The following is a 26,993-nucleotide window of genomic DNA, read 5'->3' on the forward strand; positions in this document are numbered from 1 at the left end:
CCAGCGCTTGCGCACTGACACAAATGTTGACACCTAATGGTAACTTACGAATTATTCATTTTAAATTTCTCCACCAGGTGTACTACACACCGACGAAACTGCTTAGATTCGGGTTACAAGAAGAGGACAGGTGTAAAAGATGCAGCAGGGAGGGAGCGGGGTTTACACATTTGGCCTGGGACTGCGCCAAAATAGCGAGGTACTGGGTGGAGGTCACTGCCACATTATCGGTCATACTGGAGGAAGAGGTGCAATGCACGCCCAAGGTCTGCTTGTTGGGAATCGTGCCACAATTTAGAGCGTTAAAACGCAGGTTTTGTGCGATAGCCTTATTATTAGCGAAACGTCAGGTGGCACAATGCTGGCACAGTCGGAAGGTGCCGACGAGAAAAATGTGGTTGCATGACATGTCCACCTGTCGTGACAGACTACAAACTTATGAGGAGCAGTTACCAGCAAAATCCAGGCCAAAGAATATTTGGTGTTATTTAGAGGCACACCTCGCCTCAATACAGGATGTTGAGGAGGATGAACACCTCGTTTGAATAAGTTAGGAATTGAAATGCTTGGCGCACGAGGTCGAGCCCAGTGGCAACGGTCTATGGGTGGGAACTGGAATCAACGTCACAGTTGAAGTCTAGTATGTAAGGGATAGTACTGTAAGGTCTTAGTTGGGGTATGTTGTTTTCTGTTTTTTCTTACCTATAGAAGTAGAAAATGTAAGACTCACATCTTGTTGTCAGCTGATAGCCGCCGTGAGACACGTGGGGTGGCTCAACCTCACAGTGAAGTAATGTTTATGTTACACATGCTTATGCAATGATGAATGTTCATACAAACGTGGCGAGCCGGCCCCCGGGTTGTAGGCTCATGCTGTGTAAACCACTTGTGTTAATAAAGGTCTTGCACAAAAAAAAAAAAAAAAAAAAAAAAAAAACTACCTTCATAATTGTAGTAATTGTCATACCGTTAAGAAAAACATTAACGAGCTTACCTGAACTTGTGTGTATGTTTTTCCAGCCTTTGTTTCTTTCTTTGGGTGATCTGTCTCTTGTCTCAATCTTCCCAGTTTACTTGTTTTCTCTTTTACTGCTGCTGCAGCACAGTGCAGAGGTGCCCCACCCACTCTCGAAAGGAGGGGCTGAATGCAAAAGATAAGATATGACAAATAGAGAGGTGCACAGGTATATTTCAATTCAACTCAATTACAGCTTTATTCGATTGATGATTCAAACAATCGTAAAAGCGGATAAAAACATACAGATATCACATAATAAAAATTGGTTTTAAAAGAGTTCACAATATAAGTCGAGATATAAAACAGCTGTTAGTTCATACAATCATTAAAAAGAACATACATATGTGGAGACCAAAGAAACGTCCATAGTCATATACTAAGACTTTTCCTTAGATGAACAACTTTTAAAAAAAACATTGATATTCTCCAGGCCGAGTGGACGTTATCTAGATATTGTAAAACAATAAATGCTGGGCGGCACTATCTGATCCCCTTAGTTTTTAAAATTGGGACAATCCATGTCTTTCTTAAATAAATATAAAATGTACAGAATAAAAGTGCATCAATGGTGGATTGACCCGAAACGTTATCACATGGGCACACTTTCAAATCCCGGTCCCAGTCGTGCATTTTTGGGAAACTTACAATTCTGTGGAATATTCCAAATCTAAATCGTGTCAATAGAAAGCTATCATAAATACCAGGTACAACATTTAAGTATGGTTGGATGGTAAAGCAAGTTAAAATCATTTGATTTTGCTGTACACCGGGCTTGACAATCTCGCCAGACAACGAGTCCAGCAAAAGAAGCCCCTCTTTGTTTAGGTCCTTTCTATTTACAAATGACATGCTATTTGGTTCGGTAAAGTATTCCAGATGGACAAGATCCTTTATAAAATCTCGAACGTACCTAAACCATGGGATTTTCAAAGCCCCTTCCAGTCTTAAACAATCTGTTATGATATCCCTATTTAATAAGGGCTCCACTTTTAACCAGATCTTGAGCCATAGTAAAATGGGCTCCACTTTTATTAGGTCAGAGATGGGGTATGCCCAGCTCGGCGTGACAGGCGTATATGGGAGAGCTACTCTGAACAGACAATAAAAACTTCAGAAACGCATTTTCCACTACTTGTATGGAATGCGTGTCTGTAAAACCCCAGAGCCCTGCCCCATACAAAACTGTTGAAACGCTTTTCGCTTTGTACATCTGCAGGAGCTACACTGGGGGCCTCCTGACTAACTTTCTACTAAAATGAGTGAACGCAGTAGTAGTTCTTGAAAAAACGAATTTCTTGCCTAATATAGCCTGGGTCCAAGAATCATCCTGGTCGAAGAGTATTCCCAGGTAACAAAATCTCCTTGTAGGCTCTATTTCCTGGCCATCTACATACATGTCCCTACTTCTCCGGCTGCCCCGACCACACCGCATCATAAAGGCCTTGGAATAATTTACTCTCAGGCCAAGATTGCTCATAAACCCATGGAAACTATCCAAGACCCTTTGCAGACCCACTTGTGTGGGCGACATTAAAGCACCATCGTCCATATAAAGAAGGGCAGGTATGGGGCGGGGCTCCCAGCTATCCGCGGGAAATCTTTATTATCTTTAAGCAGTGCACCACCCCGACCGTTAATGTAGAGATTGAAAAGCAAGGGGGCCAGCACACATCCTTGCCTGGCCCCCTTCCTTTGGGACATTGGGGCAGTGCAATTGCCACCCCAGACCAAATCTAACTCGTGTCTGTGCATCATTATAAAAACATTGGAGAAAGTAGATGATTTGCGGGTCCACCCCCATTTCCTCGAGGATCTCCCAGAGCTTTGCATGTATTACTGAATCAAAAGCTGCGGTGAGGTCCACCAGGCTAAAAACAGTCGCCCCTTATTTGCCCGTGTATATTTTCCTACCAGAATTAGCAAGTTCAGACTCTGCTCTACAGTCCCCATACATTTGCGGAAGCCATATTGAAGGTCAGAGAGGACTTTATTGTCTTCTGCCCAAACATGTAAACGTTCTAAGACTATACGCCCCACTACCTTTGTAATGGTATCCAATAGTGAGATGGGCCTATAACATCCGGGATCCTGGCGGTTCCGGCACAGGTATATTTAATATATTATATATTGGATTTGTTTAATGCTTTGATGGGATGCCATTTATAGGAAAGAAGTTTAAAGTAGTTGAATCAGAGTCCTAGGACTGCAAAATAGACTGATTCAAGGGGACAGTCTGATGCAGTCTGCAAGACTCCTTTTAGTTCCCCTAGGGAGCTTAAAGATTGTTGTTATCATTTTTGTGGTGGCCATTTTCTCATCTCTACCGTGCCTTTTTATCTTTCAAACCTCTTTCGGTCTCACCTACAGACAGCTTTAGCTATGTGTTGTCACAGACCTATTGTGAAAATACAATGCGTCGAGTGGGTAGTGGTTCAGCCCCTTAGGTGTGATTGGATGGCTTTCTTGTCTATTCCACTTCCCTGCTCCTGTCTGCATTGCATTCCTTCCTTGTTTTGTGTTTGTCCTGCCCAGGAGTATTTCCGTTTCACTGCACTGTGATTGGATTACTCATATCCCTCCACTGTTGACATCAGGCTTTGCATTGGGACTTGTTTCTGTTCCTCAATATGGGTCCCCGCCTCCCTCTCACTTCTCTCTCTTGAATAAAAACGCGCCTCTCATTGCCGCTCGCCCACTAGCCTCTCCTTGTCCACATCAGCCCCCTTGTACTTTACGAACTGCCTTCTGTAATATCAGCAGGTGGCCATCATAAAAAGTTCTATAATCATTTCAAGATGGCCTCCTATGCTTGCCCATACATGTGCAGTGAACATCTTTTAATAACTTTTGTATTATTATTTTTTTTTAAATAATCAAAAGAGTACCACCATGGGTGCACCTAGATCAGCAATGGCCATCGCTGACTTTTCTTCCACTGTTGTTACACTTTGCCAATGCTTATTTAAATATTTTGGTAACAAGTACCATTTCTCATCCTTTTTCCCCTCATAGCATTGCCCAACACAACTGATGCCTTTTAAAGAATGTGTTAGACTTTTCCGAGGATTATGTATTTTAATATTGGTTTCATGTTTTACTGCAGAAGTTGCACAGATCCTGTAGGTCATGAGGTCATCTGGGCCCTGGGAGCTGGGTGCAGAGACATAATTTCCCTCCAGGTGGCGCCGTTACATCCTTGGTAAGATATTGCATTGTTTCTTCTCCCTTGGCACTTAGAAGGGCTAACCAGCATGACACCATAGCCCTCAACACCATCTCATAGGTCATCAAACTGATGGACATTCTGGAATCCAAAAGTCAGCCAGACATGACCAATCAGAGGCTTATTCTAGAATTCAGGACCCAACCAGGCATCATCAAACAAAAAAGATGTTCTTGAATCCTAAATAAAGACAGGCTTCACAATAAACTGGGGCTTCTAGAATCTGAAACTCCAGCAGACATCATCTGGCAAAGATGTATTCTGGAATCCTTGTTGTTTGAGCACTGATGGTGCAAGATTGTTGTATAGGTGTTTTGCAAGGTACAAGAGACTGCAGGGATTTGAGCTTGAAGCAGGATTGTTTGTTTTATTATCAGGGACATCAACAGAAAAACAGCCGCAGCAGACTTGAAACAGGGCCACAAGCAGCCAAACATCGGGCCCACACACTGACCTGTCAGACCAGCCCGCCGGGCAGTGCCAGATTCCTCTATAGTCCAGTTGAACCCTTAGAGCTGTGGTTGTTTTCTCTGAAGTAATTCTCTGGTAGTGGAGAAAAATATAGCTACATAGAAATATTAAAGATGGTGGCTGGAAGGATGTCAGGAGAATGATGGGGCTAGAGGGGGGAGGGTGGCAGGAGATGAGACTTCTACAGATTTTGAGGAAATAGGAGCAGGGGACATAATAAAAGGATTAACATTTTATTTTTATGGACAAATTAAGACAACGTTCTTGGGGCAGCAAGATTGTATTAACACAGGCTTGTGGATCAGACAACGGGTCCACTTTGCAGAAAACCTCTCCCGTTAGGTGAAAGGATTGAAAAGGGTGATTTTTAAAGGGATCAGCTCTGGTTGAATGGATTCTCTTTTTGTAAACACTTTGTGGTCCTTCTGAAGACATTTGTGAGTAGATTCATAGGATAGGTCCCAGCCTCTATAGAAAACTTTATTTGAACTTCAGCAGATTGGGAGGAGACCAAGCATCCGACTGGGTAGATCTCAAAGGGATGATCTGTCAAAAGGACAAAACAGTGTCCAACATGTTCAAAGACCAGGTAGAAAAGTGATTCGCATAGACATTTACATTCAAAGTAAGATCTGGGAAAGCGCAAAGTCAGAAGTGAAACAGTCTTATCTATAGTCACTGGGATGGATGCCATACTCCACCTCGAGCAAATAGATTCAACTTCAGTTCCCTGACCCAGGTCTTCAGTTGTATCTGTGGCATTGTCATCCTCTCCCACAGCACGATAACCACCCCATCTGCACCACGCATGCCACTCTTCTAGCAAGCCCTGCTCCACCTCACCTCTAAACCCGGATGCTCACTGCCCCACTTGTGATCATTTGCACTGATGGTGCCGCTTCACGCTTCCCTCTTACTAACCTGTTGAGACAGCTCCGCTTGGGACTTGTCCCATATATATATACTAGTGTATACCCGTTTTCTAAACAAAGGCTGCGCCTAACATGATATATTCTTGTTTTTCTTCTCCTCTATAGCCAGCAGCCAACACGTTTCAGTAACCGCTGCCTCCAGATGATTGGACGGTGCTGGCCTCACCTACGAGCACTGGGTGTTGGCGGTGCAGGATGCGGGGTACAGGGACTGGCGTCACTAGGTAGAGTATATTTTAACTGTACAGTTGCGTACCTCTCAGAGTATGACTGCATTTCCATCAGACTAAAGCTGTGCAGCTGCACAGAACAGTGGGGCATATTTATCAACGGGTTGCGTCACTTTTGCACTATGCAACGGGGTGCATTAGTAACACAACCCATAAATATGATTTATCAAGCAAGGCCCCCTTACATGGTCCTCAGTGGCTTGATAAATCCAGAGTAACACGACGCAGCTCAAATCTCTACATTGCACTACTCTGCCCCAGGGAGGCATTTCATGGTGGTGTGTGAGTGTCCCCACGCAACACCCATGGATTTTGACGCATTCCCAGATTTAACATTACTGGTAGACCTGGGATGGCGACAAAATGCTACGTATCCCCAGGGGGAGTGTAATAAGGAGAATATCTTTATTTCTTCTCATTTTTTCCATTTTTTGTGTGCTGTATTCTACTTACAATGCAGGCAGCACAATGAGCAGCAGCGCTGGGAAAAGACAAGAATACCTCATATTATCTTAAATACTGTGCATTCCTGCCCTCTCACTGTCGCACAGCGCAGGCACAACAAGGTGGCTTGCAGCGCTGCACTGCTCTGTTCTGTGCTGCGCTCCCTAACTTAATGCTAAATATGCCTGATGATTGTACTGGTATCAACTGACAGCTGCTCAGCACAGTGGTTGCATTGGTATCGGATTATGCTTGAAGCGCTATCTCCTGCCAGCTGCGCAGCACTATGAATGCACTGCTATCAGATGACCGCTGGACAGCACTGTGGTTCCACTGGTATCAGATGTTGGCTGCACAGCTCTCAGAGTCAGCGCATGCTAGTATTCAGATGAGAGATGCCTCTCTCTGACTATGATTGCACTTTTTTAAGAGTGTTGATGCAAAGCTGTATGATTGTGCTGTTTTGACACAGCTTCACGACCTGTCCCGCCTCCTGGCTGACAAACTAACCAACTCAGCTGGCGTTCAACACACCTGCTGCCAGGACACCCTCAGAAGCCAACCAGGCAGCAGGCCTTTTCCATCTATGCATCCAGGATCTGAAACAACACCCTGTAATACACCCAGGATCTGAAACAACACCCTGTAACCATCAGGTCACCCCAACCCTGCTTCAAATTAGAAAGAGTTGAGGACGCATTTCTTTAAAGAACACCACATCAGTAGTAGTTCAGTGCGGGGTGCACAGTTGTCAGCTGTGACTGCGCTGCTGGCAGAAGGTGACTGCATGGCACTTACAGTACATATAATTGTAGGGCACCTGTACACCCACCCTGTGTCCCCTTCGCCCTTGCAAGGACGACTCTGACTGTTGTCATCTCTTCCAGCGCGCAACTGCATGCGGCTGCAGGTGTTAGAATTGGATCACGTGACGGAGATCAACCAGGAAGTGGCGGCCGAGGTGTGCCGCGAGGGACTTAAGGGCCTGGAGATGCTGGTGCTCACCTCCACGCCGGTCACCCCTAAAGCGCTGCTTCATTTCAACAGTAAGTGGCACCTCAGGCTGCAGATTCTTAGTGGAGTTCAAAAGGGACTGATTTAGCTGTTGCTGGAGAGTACATTCAGCAGTTTTATTTTTATATTTCTATTTATTTATAAGGCCTTGTTCACTTGAAAGCATCGATAAGCTAAGCGGATCCTGACCATGCAGTCATGACAAGACCACCATTCCAAAATGCAAAATAACAAGGTTTTAAATGCCTTCATGAACGTGGGAGATTAGACAGTTTTCCAAGGTTGAAAGGGAGACTGCTCCATGTTTTTGGGGATAAGGTACTGCAAAGGGCGCCCACCTCATTAGGCAATGACATTGTATCATTAGCAAGCTCTGGGGTGCAAAGGTCAAACAGTCGCGCAAAAAGAGAATTGATATGGGGGCATATTTATGAGGGTTTTGCCTCATGCTTGCACCACGCAACACGATACATTCACGAGGCAAACCTCTCAGTCATATTTATGAAGCCACGCAAAGCCACTTTGCGTGGCATTGAATGGCTTCACAAATATGCAGTGGAGCAAAGCCTCACTCTGCGCAAGGGAAGCGTTCCATGGGCATTGCCGTGGGTGTGCCCACGCAACATCCATTTAATCTGACGTATTACCAGAGTTACAAGGATTTGTAAACCTGGGAATGTGTTAAAATCTTACTCCTCTCTAGATGAGGCGTGACAAGGAGAAATACTAATTTTTCCCACTTTCTATTGTGTGCTGCATTCTGAAGTCCACATAGATAGAGGAAAAAGCCTCTTCAGATTGTTTGTGTGCAGGAAAGTCACTTTTTCCCAAAGTATTTAACGATGTAGAGGGGGAGCTTGAAGAATTTGTCCAAAACATTGTTCCCTAAGAAAAATGCTCGCCCTTGTATACATAAAGTGAGGAATATTTGATTTAGGATGAAGGATGGGGTGGTTAAAGAACATAATAAGCTGGTGGTGTGATTGAGCATGTAGAGTCCTCTGATTGGGTGGCTCTTTTAGTCATGGCAAGGAAGACAAATGGTTGTACCCGCCTCTGCGTGGACTTGAGAGAGCTGAATAAGAAAATCATCATGGACATGTTTCCCCTGCCCAGGATCTTTGAGTTATTGTAAGTAATTTAAGGGAAGAAGGGGTTTTCTACCGTAGACTTGGCATCTGCCTATCACCAGTTACCATTACACCATAGTAGTAAACACCTTACTGTGTTTATAACCACCAGGGGCTGTTTACAATTTTGGAGAGTACCATTTGGTTTGGCCTCAGCTCCTGCCATGTTCCAACATCGCATGTACAGGTCCTTTCAGGGCAGAAAGAACATCATTTGTTTCATGATGACATCTTGATCATGGGAAAAGATAAAAAAAGAGCATGACCTGGAGTTAAATGGTGTGTTTAGAACATTGGATTAGTTCGGGTTGACAACTGAGGAAACCAAGTGCAGATCTGCAACAAACACAGTTACGTATCTAGGGCATGACATTTGTGCTTATGGTATTAGACCTCAGACTGAATTGGTTGATGCCATAAGAAAGGCCCCATTCCTTAAAACAAAGGTGAGGTAAGCTAATTTTTAGGGTTAGCAGAGTTCTACTCCAAATTTTTATATACGTTTTCATGAAAATTTTTCCACATCAGGCAACTGCTGGAGAAGGGATGTACATTTTTATGGACAGATGATTGCCAGAGTAGTTTTGAAAGCATTAAGGAAGACATTTGTTCAGCTCCAACGCTCCAGGGATTCGATCCTAGTCGCAAGAACTTTATCACCAATGATGCTAGTGGGAAGGGTTTTGGGGCAGTTTTCTCTCAGTTACAGGACGATGGTACAGAGTGCATTGTCGCTTTTGCGTTTTGGGCATTGACCCCAATGGAGGAAATATACTCCATCATCGAAAGGGAGACACTGGATTATGTGTTGGGACTAAAGCATTTTAGACAGTTTGTATGGGACACCAAGGTGGTAGTAAGGAGTGATCACAAACCTATTACCAAGGTTCTCACTTCGCAGGGGTCGAGTAATGTTTCTCCTATGATAACCAGGTTGTCAATGCAATTGTTAGGTTTGGTTTATGAGGTGCAATATGTTTTGGGTGCATGTAACAGGATATATTTTGTAGGCAGGATGCCCTTACCCATTGGGGTAGAGACAAAACATGATTGGTATGAATGCTTGGTGGCTATGGTGTTTGCGGATTAATTACAGAGCATAGGGTAGGATAAGTGGTCCAGTTCTTTTGCCCAGGATAGCATTTTGTTCACTGTCATGAAGCACATCAAAGAAGGTTGGCCAGAGAAGAACCGGTTAGGAAAGGAACTAATTCCATTTTGGCAAGTAAGGAATGACTTTCCTGTGGAGGAAGAGTTTTTGCTGAGAGGTGGCAGACTGATTCCTCACAACGTTTTCAGGGAGAGACTGGTCAATTTGTACCTTGAGGGGCACCTGGGTATTGTGAAGACTAGAAGTAGGGTCAAACAATCTTACTACTGGCCAGGAGTGCATATGGATACTGAAAGGGTAGTGAGGGATGGTAAGTGTACCAATTATAACTAGACTTTGGTTACGCTGAAGCCGAATTTACACCGGATAGAAGTTCCACACATGCCATGGGACAGAGGAGGGGTTGACGTCTTTGGCCCAGTGCAAGATGGGAATGGTATGTCTAAACTCATTTTGGTGTTGGTGGACCATTTTTCAAAATGTCCAGAGTTCAAGTGATTGTTAAAAGCAGATTCTTGGGCTTTGGTGGATTTCTTGGAAGAGGTGTTTTGCAAATAAGGTCTACCTAAGATGGTGGTCCCTGATAATGGGGGGCAGTTCATATCTGATGTTTTCAACATTTTGTGGAAAAAACTGGTATTGTCCATAAGACAACCTCACTCTATCATCCCAAAGTAAATGGTAGTGTGGAACTCTTCAACAGAGTGGCGAAGGGTATAATTAAACAGTGAAGGCATGGATTGGGAGAATGAATTAAGGAAAACTGTTAAGCATACAGGATTACCCGGTGTGAAGTAACTGAGCATAGTGCCTTCAAATTAATGAGAGGGAGATCTCCACGTACTAAGAACAACATGGGATGGCTGAGGAACACTAAGAGAGTTAGTTGGTCCCCAAGTAGAGTGAGGGGTCATATGGGGTTGAGTCAAATGAAGTACAAACAAAGATATGACTTCTTGCATGGAATGAAAGAAGTTAACCTTAGAGCGGGGGACCTTGTGAAGATCAAGAAAGGGATACGTGTATAAGGATGAGAGCAGTTACTCAGCATCCTTGAGGGTGACTAAAGTTCTATGTAACTCTTCCCTGCTCAGTTATGGAAAGATATGGCATGCTAAAAGGTTGCCATTGTTTAGAGGGAGGAATTTAGAACCTGCTTTGGGTACTGTGAAAGGTGCTCCAAGGATCAAGGAGTATGATTGGATTGACAATTTACCGGCAGGAGGGTGTGATAGGGGCTTGGTTCCTGGATTATCTTGACTGCAGAGTCAGATGAATGAGAGGGAAAAGATTGGTATCCTGATTGAACATAGCCTAACTGAATACACTGCCATTAGGAACAAACTTCTATTGAGAGTGGGGTTTTGAATAACAACCATGTCAGGAAGGGTATGTGTGAAGCCTAAACGTTTCAATGATTTTGTTAGTATGTGAACATTGTGCAGACTGTGTCTTAGTGGAAGTCTGAAGAATGGATTTTGTTATTTAACCAATGTCCGGAAACATGCAGTGTAGCTTTAGTTTACTATTAAGCAACCACTGACACTTTTACTCAAGTACATTAGGGTGTTCGTCCACCTTCTTCAACACCTTAATACACAGTCTATTTTATGTTGTTTAAGATTTTGGGGATAGATTATGGTATGTATTTGGGTTTTATATTTTAGTGGGAGGTTGTGTTATGATATGCTTTATAAATTATTATATGCTTTACAAGAATATGTTATGTAATGCATCAGCGGGGGGTTGTGGAATGTAGTGAGCTCACAGAACCTATGAACTCTCAGGGAGAATGGTGGGAGGCATTTCTGGGGAAAGACAGCGTTGTAGCCAGTCGACGTTAGAGCTGCTGGTGCATGGGGTTCAAGCTAGAGTAAACCTTTGGATCATCACTCTGTGTCTCATGATGATTGAAAGCAAGGCATTGTAGGCATTGAGGTGTTGGTCCAGGTTCTGTATTTGTAAAACCTTTTTTGTTGTCAAGCGGACCCCAAAAGGTTAGTCAGAGAAAACAACTGAGTTCAGGTTGAAACAGACTGGAATTGGAATGTTTCCCCAGTGGATGAGTGGTTAATTACTCAATAGCCAGAACTGGGCGTTCTGGTTCTGCAGTCTTATTGCATTCTGTGCCACATGGCTTTGCAGGTCAATCGAAAAGTGAGCCATTGTTATGTTACGTTATGTAATGTTTTGTTAAGCAATGTTATGTGAATTTGTAGAGTGTGGCCAATCACCCATGAGGGTATCCAGGTGCTGGCTATCGGGTGCTCTCAAAAGATATAAAAAAGCATAGGGGACATTGGCCAATACTGCTAGGTCTAGTCCTTGGGATAAAGAGGTTGCACCCTCACAGAAGCCACGCAAGCCGGCCCAAGCTAGAGATTCTAGCTATCTCGTAATGAGGCAATGCTGAGTGCTGTATGCCTTCATCTGCATTTGGCAGACAGGAGCCGCCATTCGATGTTCTTGAGTTCTCACTACGAGTCTTCTTAAGGCTTCGCTTTCAGTCAGCAGACTTCCCTTTTCCCAAGCCTAGGAAGCTGCTGACATTGCAGAAGTCTCACCTATGTTTATCCCATGACTATCTGCTTCAGGTCACTGAAGCTTCCACTGAAGCCTGAGGCTACAGAAGGTCTACCCCAGGCAAACCATCATCGTCTTCATCATCTAACGGTAGGCTCTTAGTGGACTACCAACTACCAATGTCACCTCGCTGGACCTCCACCACCCTCAATGGAGCCGCCCAGCTTCACACCCGCCTCTTTTGCAGGGGCGCAATTGAATTCAAAAAGTTGTTGCTTCTGGGAACCAACTGACTGGGGTGGATTCCTCATCCCTAGTTGGCAAATGTCCAACAAGCTAAGGAAGTAAATTATCAGCAAAAGGACCAGCACAAATGTCTGCGATGGAGGGATGTTAGTGTGTTGTCGGGCTTGATGCAAACTTTATCACAACCAAAGATCTACAATGTCAAATATTTTTCCTTTGCTAAATAACTCATAGCTCACCTCGAGACATCAGGAAGATGGCTCTACTCAGACTGGCAGCTTTTGATCAATGTGGGCTTGGCTCCAAATTTCTAGAGTTACTCCATCCTGTGACATGAGGAAAGGAAGACAAGGCTGTCTGTACAGGTAACAGGGAAACTAGAGACAGCCTTCCCTGGAGGGCTCTGCCGTGGCCCATCAACACGCAGAGCGATTCTGCAGTGGAAGGAGATGAAGTAAGAATAGGAGAGAAGTAGGAGAGCTATCGGCGACAAAATGCAAAGCCGAATGTAAAAGCTGCCTGATCCATTATCAGGCATCTTAGCACTGAAATTATGTTTAATAAAATCATGGTAACTTCTCTGGCCTCTTTCCTTTTACTATAGAAACTCCTCCACATGCTGCACTCCACAGTGTGGGCAGATCTGTGGAAAAGATGAGCGGCTCAGTGGAAAATCAATTGTGAATTACTTTTTAGTAACTAACTCCCAAATCCTTCAACTGGATTATCCTCAAAACAAACAATCCCATCTCTTGTTCGGAGTTCGCATGAGGCTTCCAGCGGCACCACTGATTTGGTGCAGCTCCCTAATTCCCAAATAAAAAAAAAAAATTTGACCGATGCTGACTTGGTTTTCTTCTACCACCCAGGACACTGAGAGGTCATCTAGAATATGGTGGATGGCCCAGTGGCCCACCAGGTCAGCAGCGGCTGAAGCCAATGATCGTTCACGGGATGGATATTGAGGCTGATGCACCGGCTCAAGAGAGTTCTTATGTTTTCTGAACAGAAACTCCATGAAAGGATTTGGGTTGAGAAAATAATGGCCTGATGTGCAGTGGGTGATGTGGGGGCCATTGTGGGTTTTTCAAACCCAGGATTGCCAAAACCTCCAATCGGAAAAATGAGCGATGGACGATGCACCATAAACAAAGCTAAGGCTACAAAAAACAGAGCAAGAGAAGGGCAAGTTTGGAGAGTAGAGTACCACCAATTTACATACAAGTTCCTTCTCTACCCAACTCTGAATGACCCCACAGCCCCAATGGTATAACTTTGCACAAGCAGCAAACACAGAGTCGCAGAAAGGCTTTTTTAGGACTTTCTGTAAAACCTAAATAGGGGGAGTCATGTTCAAGAACTTCTAAACACAATCTGGTTCTAAGTCTTCCCCTAACAGTGACCTGCATCTTACCCATTCTAGAGCTGAATTGTAGGGATTTCAAAGAAGTCCATGGGTGGAAGACCCCACTGGTAGCAGAAAACCAAACAGTTGTCAGGACTGAGCGCACCAGGCTTGAAGCGTGATGGAGTCTGCTGAACATGTTGTGGTCAGTGTTCCTGAATCACATCACTTGGGTGTGAAGAACAGAGATGTTGTTGTCTGGTTATGCGATGGTACTTTAATGTTCAAATGCACCACCACTTTGTGTTTATGTATTTAACATGTGTATGGGGTTTTGTGTAGCTCCATATATGCCACAAACACTACATTGCTGCTGTCTTCAAGTGCTGTGTGGGAAGGAGAAAGTTGAAGGGAAAGAACAAAGTGCAGCCTGAGCAGGTAGAATCTGGTGGTAGTTGATGATTGACAGAGTGTCTTCAGGATACTTGCAGTCAACTGTGGTGAAAGCAGTTGAAAAGACTTAGAGATTGTTCTCAGGGTGTAGCTCAGTCTCAGGCATTTGGCTGATGGATGGGAATGACCATAAACGAGGGAAAAGATCAGGTGTGAGCCCTAGGACTGAAGCATCCAAACTAACGCACCATTGAAGAAGCACCTCGTGGGACTTTTGCAAAACTTTACTTATTCATTCCTAAGGAAGTGGGAAAGAGCTGAGTCTGTGTTAGTTGGGGCCCTACCCCAAAACCTTTGAGGCTAAGGGATCAGAAGGAAGAGTCTACAGGGTCGCTAATCCTTTGTGCCTGACTACAAAGTATTTTAGGAAGACTATCCAAGGGTAAGGTAGCCCAGCCACTAACCATGGAAAAATATGTGGATAATACACAGAATCAAGATGTGTGAGCTCAGCATGGTCAATTCACTTGAGTGCAGGTGTGAGGTGGTCATTGTGCCAGAGGCCAAAGATGATTGAGTGGTATGATTTATAACCCTTGCCAAGTGTGGACCAGGAGAGTCCAGGGTAAAGACTGTAGATATAATCAATCCAGAAACATAGAAAGAATGTTGAAGTAAGCGCTTGTCATATAGGTGAACCGGGTAATGCACTTTAGAGACTGGTGCCAGAAGTGGACTTTACAAAACTGGTCATTCCCATTGACCAATTAAGTTGTAATACTGGGCGCAAATATTTTCAGTAATCTTATGGAATTTGTCGTTCACATCCTCCAAACGCCTTCGGGATCATACTGTAGCAAAATATATAGAATGAAAATAAACTGTCTGTTTTTGAATAACACCAATCACCCGACATCACCCCTCGACTAGCATCGTTCTCAGGTCACTTGGGCAATGACCCACACACATCATCCTCCGGCTAGTATTAGACAAGTCATACAATTAAGACCTTATAAAGACTGCCTCCCTCCGTTCTATATCACGCCTTTCTGCATTGATGTCTGTTGGTCATTGCCCAAGTAGCCTGAGAAATATACTAGTCAAGGGGTGATGTCTGTAGGTCATTGCCCAAGTGACCTGAGAATGATATTAGTTGTATATTTCAATTATTATTGACTTATATACAATTCTTATTGAGGTGCAAGAGACATCTGGCAGTGTCTTCTGGATCCGCAGCAGTGGATCGTGGAGAAAAAAGGCGGAGTTTCCTGATATACTCTACCAACATAGTTTTGTAGAGATGCTATGACCGCTATGTTGTATGGACCTATTGCGAAAAAGTCTGTAGTCCAGATGCTCTTCCCACTTGTTGTAGCATGTGAAGACATTCTAAGCCTGATCCTAACTTCACAGCTGCTCCCTCTTGATGGAGCTAATCTATGCTTGTCCCACTCCTTTGAAAATACTCCTTCCCATCTCACAATATTGAATTGTCTTTTCTTTCAGGTGTTTGCCGTAATATCAAATCCATTGTGGTCCAGATTGGGATTGGGGATTACTTTAAAGACGCAAACAGTCCAGAAGCCAGGAAACTATTTGATGAAATGGTCAACAAGCTGCAGGTAACAATAAATATATTTATGGACTGTTATCACTCTTAAGACACACCTATTAGTGTAGCGCATCATTGCCATATCAGGTGTTCGCTTTTGCTAAAGACCGTTAAATATTTTAGTGAGACAGGAGGAGGTCTTCCTCTCCTACGCTGAGGACCTCGACTGATGGATAAAGTATCGGTAAGTCCTTTAGGACAATGGGACTTAGACAACCGAGTAGACTTGGAGTTCAATACAAGCCTTTTCCTACTGACTTAAATAGCAATATGTCCTGCTAGGCCTCCTGCAGCTATATGTGCAATGGCACATGACTGGCCTGCCCCAGTTTTATTTGGATATTCATTTTTCATTTATTTCTATAGCTCGCCTCTGATAAAACAGCATTAGGAATGCAAAGTATTGCTGGGTCAGACAGAAACAGAAGCTACTGTTCTGGAGGCTAGCTGGTTAGATGATGGGGGACAAGACGCAGAGTCAAATGTAGCTCCAACGACATTATAATGAGGTGAATGTTTTGCCTTTTTGTGAACGAGACGATGTCTGGTCATGCACTCATTATGGGCAGCAATGAGCTCCATGCACTACCTGTGAAGGCTTATATTGAAGGATTTTCAGCCAGAGAGCGTCTTTGGTCCTAAGACCCTTCAGCTTTCCAAGGGTGGTCAGAAGATTTGCCAGGTTTACAATCCCTCACCTTTTTGAGGTTAGAGGATATATTCTTGTTGACTGATTCTGAAGTCCACTTTAAAATTTATGGCGACAACGCCTTTTCTGTAGCCGCTGCCAATCAGTGGAATTCTCTGCTACTGAACTCGAGACAGTTGTCTGTTCTCTGTAAGTTTCGGAAATAATCAAAGACATTGTTGTTCTCTCAACTCAACTCTGTGTTTCAGTGACGTAGTGTATTTGTTTTTTACTTTTGTGTTTGTTTTCTCTCAGAGCAATTATACCTCCTCGAGGTGAACGTTGCGTTTTACAAACATAACAGAATAGAAATTAGATAATATGTGGTCCCCAATGTGTACCTCCTCACCTCCAAGAGCAGATCTGATTTTGATTATAGGCTTGAATCGGAGGCCAATGTAGTTCCTTTAGAAGCAGAGAGTTATAACTTTTGAAGAAATGAGCAAAGGGCTAGAAATAGACAAAAACATTTTACCATTTTTATTGAAATTAATATTTCTAGAAAACAAACAAAAATAGTTTTATGGGAAAGTAAGAAACTTTAAGGCGTACATGTAATTATTACAAAGAGAGACATCATTTCTAACCTGTCAATTAGCAAGCTTGCATGATTACTTAATAATCAAATTATAAATGAGAATTTGTTTTTCACTACAACATACTGAAATCAAAAAGAGGAGATCCCAGACTGCCAAGATGTAGGTTAGACTTGGCTTTCTTGCAACAGTGATACAATAAGTAGTCATACAAACGCATCACAAAATTGACATGAATTATATTGTTACATCCTGATAGACCTGATGACAAGACGAAACAATGTTGTTGGTGTCTTTGTGTGAGTCTGATGTTTGTATTTGTTCTCATGGACAACAATCACAATTAAGTTTAGGGTAATTGTATGTCATGAGTCATGATAGTTAATGAGACTGTTTAGTTTGACAGCTCTTTATATTAATGAGTTAAAAAATAACATTGGCGAGAAGATAATTAAGATGTGAAATTAATTAGACGTTTTCTTTAACTATGGATTTGCAAAAGATTTTTTATACCACGATAACTGGATGATGTTTACCTCCATCAAAGAAATATGCAATTACACTAATTCTAAGGTCCTGATTCAATGCTTGGAGGGTGGTCCAACACCCAGCAGGGTAGCTGAGGACATTATGTCTGCCACCCTGATGGACTACTGCCCGCCATATCTAGATGTCACTGCTGGTTCAGCAATAATATCTGTGCCTTGAGCACAACCAGCGTCACAGTGGTGCCTCTGACAACATTGCAAGTTTGGTACACAGCTGCTATCTTTCAGGCGGCTGTGCACCAAACTCAAAAACAAACTTGCAAAGTGGTGACACCTGGACAGCTTTTTTCTGTTCATGGCTGCTAGGTTTTTCCTGGCAGTGATGGACACAGATAATAAAAATACATCAGACCATATAAGGGTTGGCAGTCTGGAAAGATTATTGTCCTCATACTTATAATAGAGCAGGTGGGCTGTGGGTTTGACTGAGAGGTTACTCTGCCTAAGAGCTCTGTATGCCAAACTCTAATTTGTGCCCTAAGATTCTTATTGTTTTCAATTATTAACTAAGAACCATCGCGCTCAAATTCCTAAGGAATTTAATTTAATAGGGAGAACAATAGATTTATTGCAATAATTCTAAGTGTCTCAATTAAACTTTTGTGAATTTTGGTGCAAGTGTTCACATCTGCATTGAATTAAGTTAATGACTACTCCTACTTCCGAACTCTGTATTCTATCAGTAAGATTCAAAAATATTATTGAACTATTTCTTTGTAAAATGTAAAGACAGCTCTCTGGCTGTATTTCCAAAGGTGGGGAAGTTAGCATTGTTGTACAAGTCTTCTAATAATCACTAAGGAATAACCCAGCTAGACACAATTGCCTCTACATTACAACCCAGAAATAACATGAAACGGCACAAAATCATTGGGAAACAGATTTTGAAAAAATTATGTTTTCAGTTAAAGAAAATTAACCTAATGTTTAAACGCCGCAGGGGCGTTTAAACATTAGGTTAAGACAGCAAGCATGCATATTTAGAGCAATTTAAATGGATGACATTTTTGGGGAATTGAAATATTCAAGAGTAATTCAATTTCAGTCATACACAGTCTTACAATTCAACAAAATAAGTTTATAAATAGGTTTTTGAAAGCTAGAGTTTAAAAAAATCCCAGCCATTTCAATGTAGAGGTTGGAAGCTGGGCTTGCACCTTGGTGAGTCAATAATTCTACCAGTGCACCCATGTAAGCTAGAGGTGCACCCAGGCGAGCTAGTGGGGTACCCATGCAAGGTACATGTTGCCTGATGCTACTTAGTGGCCTCCAAATACTAATACAATTTACCAGACTAACTACGCATCTTCCATGCATGAGGAGCTGTTCAAACTGACCATGCAGTTGAGTCTATTCCAATGGATGGCAGGCTTGTGTGCAGATTGAACATCAGGTTGTCCATGTAGACCCTCCCAATCAGGTTAGACCCTCCCAATCAGGTTAGACCCTCCCAATCAGGTTAGACCCTCCCAATCAGGTTAAACCCTCCCAATCAGGTTAGACCCTCCCAATCAGGTTAGACCCTCCCAATCAGGTTAGACCCTCCCAATCAGGTTAAACCCTCCCAATCAGGTACGACTTCATTAAAACGATCGAGTCCTGTTTTAGATGACTGATGAGAAACTCTTAATTTAGGAGTTACCCCTGTTTTTCTTAAAGAATATAAAAATACAAAAGATCATTTCCAAAAGTCATTCCAGTTGTAGTCAACAATGGCCTTAACAGCGCTAGAGACAGTTGGGTCAGCTCGCCCTGCCTCAACTAAAACATTGAATGAATGTCGATGCATGAACAGTGTATTATGGTGGCTTAACTTTCAAAATGTTTATTGTTGCAGGCCCTGAAAAAAAGACCAGGGTTTTCCAAGATCTTGCACATTAAGGTGGAAGGAGGCTGTTAGCCCTCAGGGAAGCAAACTGATGCCGCTGCGGCCTGCTGAAAGACCCACAAACTCTCCTCGCACATCAAACCCTGGGGTTCACTCAAGAAGCCAGCACTCTGGGTACCTGCTCTATCACCAATAACGCAACAGACCTTTGGTGAGTCAAGTGAAAAATAGATGCTGAATGAACAAGTCCCAAGGTCCTCTTAGCAACTCATCTGTGAATGTGGAAAGGCCAAAATAATCACAAGATTCCAAGCAGATATCTGAGAGAGTACAAGGAAAAAGACCATAAATTTTCCATTGTTGACCTAGATAGGGCATAGGGTTGAAAGAAAGACCAAGCCCTCAGAAGTTCAGATTCATATCCATAGCTGTACAACACTTTTCAAGTCATAACTTAGCACCGGCACAGTTTATGGCTTGGTTACAGTTATGGTGGCTTATTGCTGCCACTACTTCACGGACAGAGTCTGGTTGGTTCCTGAGCCACACCCGTATAGATGCCAATGATGAAATGGACAATTCACAGCCAAAAGAGGCTGACCAAAGGAACATTCAAGTGCAGAGCAGCCACAGATTAACCTGTACTTTCCGGGTTGGGTACTAGTATAAAATATGTCAACTTTTTACCAAAATTAAGATTTTCTTGAAGTGACAACTAATTAGATATGAGTATACCCCTTTAAGACTATTTTTGGGTTGGGCTGTGATTTTGATTGACCGCAACATGATGCTGAAACCGAGCCACCAGAAACCAACAATACCAGAAGTAAATTATTACAAGTTGATTGCTTACTAATTAAAGGAGCAAGAGCCATGATCAACACATGGTACAACAATTATTATCTCTAAAGAAGGTACAGAAGCCTTTATTCACTGTGTGAAGTTCTCTTGTCGCAAAATGAATCCCACAAATGCAATAAATCACAAACCATTTCAATCCAAGTGATGTCGTGGACTCTAAGCATCTTCAATGGAGAAACTACATTAATGGGAATGGGTGCAGAAGTGAGTTATGAAAGAAGGCAATGGTGTACCTTCATCAGTGATGTACCTGCACTGATGCTTGGATGCATCCAGATGTTTACGAATGGGCACCCGCTGATGCCAAGAACTCTCCTGCAAAGCATCCTGTAATCATATAAGGTGCTATATGTATTCTTCTCAGATGTTAATGCTCTACTTTACCTACACAGCTCAATGAGGGTTTGTGTTGATAGTGCAAGTGTTATAACGTAGGTCTGCACCCCGTGTCACTTCTGAACATAAAGGCCTTGTCTTATCTCCTGAGACATACGAGCATGAATGCAACAGCCTTTTCATGTTTTAAAGTTCCATAGAGTAGAGCCACTGGTAACTTTCACAATGTCACAGATATCTGTTGTGTTAGAAGCGTCAGATGAACTGTGGTTGACGGTGTTGTCGCCGGACAACATCAAAAAATTGAAATTCTGCTACAAAGCTGTCACAATCCTGCCTGAATCATTTGCAGTATTATATTGGGATTTCTCTTCTAAAGTTCCCTTTTCAAAGGCTCTGCAGTCAGTAATGAGCAACCAGACCGGAGGAACAATTCAAAATGGCTGATCCCGCGAAGACATGTGCCTGCTTGTTGCTGGAATTAAGCCTTGGAAGTCGCAAGACTAGCACAGTTCGAGCACACTGGCTGTGTTAGGGGTATCCAGTGCAACCAGTCAATGGCATTCAACCTGTAAAAGGAACCCAGATGCGCAATCTGTAACCGCGAACTGTATTTGGGAAACAAGAGTGTCAGCAGCTTCTTTGTGGAAGTTGAGAAGTAAATTATTTGGGCTGATGGATGTCATTAAACATTTACAGATTTAGAGATGGAGTCCTAAAAATGAAGACAGAGTTGTTTCTTTAAGACTCTGAGGTTGTTTCCTTAGTGGCTCAGTAGGCTGTAAATGTGCATATTGTTAGCTTAACCTATGGAACAATCATATCCCACGCCATGTTCTTTTGTGGGGTTCGGATGATGGCTAACTAGATACCTCAAAGACAACTACCAGCACACAATCCTGCAATGCCTTTCTGCAGTGTGTTGCACCACTCCAGTGTACTATCATTGAAGTAAAGGGAAAGCCAAAGGACTCACCGGCAACTCTACAGTGTTATATTACGTGTGGTGGCGTATAAAAACCCCTGGAAACAGGACATTTTTATTACAATTCTAAGTCCAGAAGAAGAGGGGTGGGATGCCCTCAAGAAGCAGGCCTTTCCATTTTGTAGTGTAAGGAGAATGTGCGGACACTCCAGAGCTGCCCTATTGGTGGAACCTGCAACAAGAAGCATCAAAATAACACATTGGCTAATGGATGACCGTTCGATATCGATTTTCGATTTCGTTGAAATTATTTAAAGTATCAAAGTATTTATTTATATAAATGTACATATATATGTATATAGGGCAAAAAGGAACATTCTATAGATTGCATGTTCTAAATGCTGTGAACCCTATGAGCCATTAGATGTGTTGGTGAAGTTTACTGGTTACGTCTGTTTTGATTATGGCTAGCACAGGGGCGCTCTTCGGAGTCATTTCCTACAGCACAGGGAAGTTTTCTGCAGTCGTTGCAATCTAAATGTTTCATCTTTAATTTTTGTCTTTTAAAGATGAGAGCATTATAGGGTGACCAGTGAAGTCCCTATGACAATTAAGGAGGTTGCAGGTCTATACTCCCAAGTTCAGACTTGACTATCAGCCTAACAACTGAGCTGCCAAGAGTTGCCTATATATGTCAGACTAAATGAGCACTCAAGGTGCTATGCTGTGCTATTATTTGTGTGTGTGTGTGGATGTGTGTGTGTGTGTGTATGGGTGTGAAAGGTGGCACTGCTCTGCCAGTGTACAAGTGTTGGCGCAGCCAGATGTTTGTGTGTCTAAAATGTCAGGGTTTCAGAAGTTAAACGATCAGTGTTCCTATTTGAGATGCCAACAATTGACAAAGATCTGGTAAAGATCCGCCTGATAAACTGACATTTCAAGCACCTACACTTCCTATTTGTAAAACTCGTTGGAGAAGTATTCTACGTGCCATAGGGAGGAAGTAAGAATTCAAAAACTTTGGAAATGTACTCTTTTTTTTTTTTTACATGATTTCCTCCCACCAAGTTACCTTGCGCTTACTTATTAGTCTGTGTCTGTTAGCACCAAGATCCCACAGCGGCAACAGTTGTGTGCTCTTCAAAAAATTTTAAAGCAAAAAAGCACAATATATAAAACGCAGGGGAAACCCTGGGAATACCTGTAAAAAGAGGGCAAGTCAAGGGTTTAAAGGGAAATCAACTGGTTCTGAGACGGATTCAAAAGATAGTGCCTCGATTTTGGGATGGGGAGGACTAAGGGCTTGCTAGATCAGTGAGGCCACACCAACACAGCCTCATAACTAAGGGTATTATTTATGTTTTCTGTTTGGTCTTTCCTTGCCCTAGTGAAGTGTTGCTATTTTCCATTATAATGAATGCATTTGAGTTAGCGTTTCATTTTTTTTTTTTTTAACAAAAACCATTGCTATGAGATAAGTTAGGATTTCAGTGTGGAACTACTTGCTAGCATGCATTGCTCTCCAGAAAAGAATGTACAATTTTTTTCTCTGCCCTAATTATGATGTTTCTTAAGAGCCCTTTCCCTGAAACCGTCTTACTCGTAAAATCACATCTGAACTAAGGGATTCTCAGCTATATGGTTAAAGGCTCCTGTATTCACAGGTTCAATGCATTTAGGAACGGTCATGGGTTCTACCATGGTGGGACTGTATGAAAAGGGTAATATAGGAAATACACCTTACAAATTTTTCTGTGGTTTGACGAAAGGTAGGTAAATTGGTAGTCGCTGAAAGACATCAATCCTCCCTGAATCTAGCACTTTGGTGTTTCTAAATTACTGTGTTCACTTATACCAGTGTGTGCATGGCATACAATGGATATTGCAATGTTATGTAAGAAGGTGTATTGGCCGTGAGCTGGTTTTCTTGCTACCTCAAGGGAGTAAGAAACCGTGGTAAAACAGATTTAAGAGCTACCTTTGAAATGTACCTTGTGCACTGTTCAGTGTTGTGTTTACAGTCTACAGTACTATTGAGTTTTGCTCAGAGCACATTGCAACCACCCAGCTCAGATGCGGTTAACCAAATTAATAGGTGCCAAAATGCCCAAAAATTGAACAGACTCCCTTAATCGGATATATGAGCAAGGGGAGCGGCCACTGAGAAGAATGACCTCTGTGCAAAGCAGTGCCAAGACCACGGCTTATCTAAGAGGCGTGTCATCTGCAGCACACATTCCTGCAGCAGGCAAAGCTGCACTAAATCTCAAATGTAGATCAATTATATGAGTTAATAAAGAAAACCACACCATCCCTAAAACAAAGGTGAGTAACACTTATGACAACAGCGCAACTGTAAGATGCATGGTTGGATGCAAGATTAAATTACTTTCACCTTCACAAATGTTTCAACAGCATCATGTTTTTTACAGCTTCCTCGTTGGATGCATGTGTAATGTGCCAGGGACTTATCTGGCAACCCCATCCTACTATCATAGTATGTGCATTACCTGAGATACGTTCTTTTTAATGAACAGCTAATGATACACCATTTTCATTTTTCGTTATCAATGCAGTTGGGCATTTTGTATGTGATGTGTGTCACATTCCTCCACGATGTTCAGTGGATTGAAAATGTATACTTTTTAATGAGAGGTCAGTGCCCACATACGTTTAATGTAAATGGTAAGCATGTGCACCGGTCACTCATGTTTATGATAATGCTGCGCGTTACAGTTGCAGCAATAATGGAGTTTCAGGCTGCACTTCGATTTTTCTCTAATATCATTTCCTGTTTGTGGAATTTCAAGATATTAACAATAACTGAAAGGTAGTCTAGTAAGCATGAAGTTTGCAAACAATTGCAATTAAACTAGAAGAAGACTTTTCTAAAACAAAACTATGAAAGTGAGTAGCATACACCAGCTCATTTTGTGGTCTACATGGGCAGAGGGAGAGGGAAACACCCACCGCAGTGGAGAAGGGAAGAATAGTAGGTAACTGGAGGTACTTGTCCCTTGAATAATGTGTCACTACAGGCAGGTGCCACCCCCTCTCCCAGCCGATGAAGTGAGATCAACCCCAAGTGAAGTAATCAATTTGTATAACTAAAAGAGGTTTGATAGCCTTATGCGTGCACTGCATTGCATGAGAATTTTTACAGGTAAGGTAGGGATCATATGAACCCTGAGGAAGGGTGAGGACCCATATGAGCAAATAGACAGAGCCAAAGCATGTATGCAAATTATTTTTTGATCTATGAAACATCCAAGCATCCATTTATAACCATGTCCATGGTACTCCAACAAAAAAAGCAAAAACCTTTGGGTATTCCTGGAGATATTTGTACAATCTGGATCCTTGCTTATATCCTGTGAAAGAATTTATAGTGAACTTCCAACAAATGGTTGAGTTCGTCTGAGAGGTATCCACCTAAGACACCGATGATGAAGCATGCCACAAATAAAAGTGGGCGAGGTGTCTTGTCCCATTATCTCTCAATACAGGGTATATAGCGGGAGACAAAATAAGTGGAACTCCAGTTAGGAACCCACGCACCTTCGATTTGATGATAAAGCTCATTTTGAGTCCTGTGCAAAATCCTGTGATGCATCGTGCAGCAGTAACAAAGATTTCGCGTTTAGTCCAAAAAAGCTGCATTTCATGCACAAACTTCCCCACTCCTCACATATCCTCATTTGAATCATCCACGTCTCAGTTTATTCATGCAGGTGCAAAATTGTAGGTAAAAGTCAAGAGGGCAGAGGTGTGAAGGATTTGAGAGTGGAAGAGGATCTGAAACAAGGGCGCTTGCAGCCTTTGTAAGAAAACAGTATGATTAATTGCTGTGTGGGCTTAATAATGGAGCAAGGTCATAGGGGGAGGGTGAATGAAAGGTAAGCAGAAAGCTCTATGTGCCTCTCTGAGAAGTAGCGCCCTGGGCGTGAGCCCGGCTCGCCCATGCTAAATCCACCTAATCGGTTCTATCTCTGCAAGAACCGTGTTGTCTGTGTATGGGAAGATCCATCAACAGGTTCACAACAGAAAAATTCCTCGATGGGCGTGTAATGATGTGTTGGAAGGCTTGCTCAGAGGCAACAACCCAGCCCTAACTCCAAGGCTGAAGCTACTGATAAGTTTGTCTTACCTCTCAGAAGAGTGCCAATGGCATTCTCCAATCTCCACTCAAACGCTACTAAATTGACAATTGGCGGGAATAGTTGCATGCTTGAAATGCGGTGTTCTCGTGCAGCATTTCAGCCCTTAGCACCTTATCTTCTTTTTCACTTGCATCCTAAGTCCCGTTACTAACCTGAGGGTAGAGAATTCTGCAACCAGGTAAGATGGATATTTCAAATTATTTACATTTAGAGGAGCATTTAATACCTGGCCACACTAGCTGTCTTCTATGACAGGACTTGGAGAGCAGCACAGCCCCAGACTTGGGTAAATTCATCTTGTAGCCACACACCACACTGTGGGGAATATTTATGAGAAGCTTGCATCACGTTTTCACTACAAACGGGGTAAATGCGTGACACAAGCCTGTAAGAAAGATTTATGAAGCTACGTAAAGTCACGTTGCGTGGCTTTGAATGGCTTCATTAATCTGGAGTAACGCAATGTAGAGCAAATCGCTGCTTTGCCGTACTCTGCGCAAGGGAAGCATTCCATGGGCGTTGTTGTGGGTTTCCCCAAGGAGCTCCCATGATTTTTGATGCATTCCCAGATTTACAAGGACTTGTTACCTGGGAATGCGTCAAAATCATACGCCTCCCAAGATGAGACGTATCTTTATTTCGCCTCATTCTTTTCCTTTTTCTATGTGTGCTGCATTCTGCAGCACACATAGAAAAAGGGAAAATACCTGTATAGATAGTTTTTGTGCAGGAAGGTGTCCCTTCCTGCACAAAAATAATCCTGCCTTCAACACAAGCACCATGGGGCAAGGGTGCCTGCTTTGACTCTAGGCTGTCGAAACGACGCCAGCGCAGGTGGAAAGGACAGGAATGCATTGTATAGGATACATATGGTGCATTCCTGTCCTTACACTGTGGCACAGGGCAGCGCAGCAAGGTAACATGCTGTGCTCCCCTGTGCCACCAATTCCATAAATATGCCCCTGTATGGACTAATTGTAAAGAGTTCAGTAGGGGCTGGCCCAGGTTTGGAAGCAAGAATAGTCTGTCGTCTGCATTTACCAAGACTTTGCAAGTGATGTCCTCTCCATTCACACCCATCTGGTGTCATTTCTAATGTGACAAGAAGATGCTGAAGAGCTAAGCCACAAACAATATGAGGCTTAAAGCTGCACTCTCCGCTGGAGTGTAAAACAAGTCACAAGAAGTATAACTCTCCACTGGTGTGTGGGATAATCCACAGCAGTCTAATATTGAGAGAAGTATATGCAGGACGAGCCTTTCCAGTCAGACATTGAAAGCAGCGAGTGACGGACGATCCACATAATCAAACTGGGACAGAAGTGCATGTAGGACAAAACCCTACAATCATCTTCATTTAGAATGAGCATTTCAATCAGCCATTTAGAGAAGAGCGTATAGGACATTGAGAGAAGTGTG

At 42.8% G+C, this 26,993-nt stretch overlaps 1 protein-coding gene across 1 annotated transcript in view; it reads left to right on the forward strand.

The window, feature by feature from the left end:
• FBXO41 (F-box protein 41) overlaps window positions 1–20,310 on the forward strand; it is a 440,751-nt gene extending 420,441 nt beyond the window's left edge. Inside the window, exons 8-12 of the mRNA XM_078677191.1 lie at window positions 4,122–4,217; window positions 5,750–5,868; window positions 7,206–7,364; window positions 15,587–15,702; window positions 19,302–20,310. Of these exons, the coding sequence (XP_078533317.1) occupies window positions 4,122–4,217; window positions 5,750–5,868; window positions 7,206–7,364; window positions 15,587–15,702; window positions 19,302–19,364 (553 nt within the window). The 3' untranslated portion in view covers window positions 19,365–20,310. The remainder of the gene's footprint in view (window positions 1–4,121; window positions 4,218–5,749; window positions 5,869–7,205; window positions 7,365–15,586; window positions 15,703–19,301) is intronic.
• Window positions 20,311–26,993: the final 6,683 nt, after the last annotated feature.

Source organism: Lissotriton helveticus, chromosome 2_1 (assembly GCF_964261635.1).
Source record: "Lissotriton helveticus chromosome 2_1, aLisHel1.1, whole genome shotgun sequence".
Taxonomy (NCBI): Eukaryota; Metazoa; Chordata; class Amphibia; order Caudata; family Salamandridae; genus Lissotriton; species Lissotriton helveticus.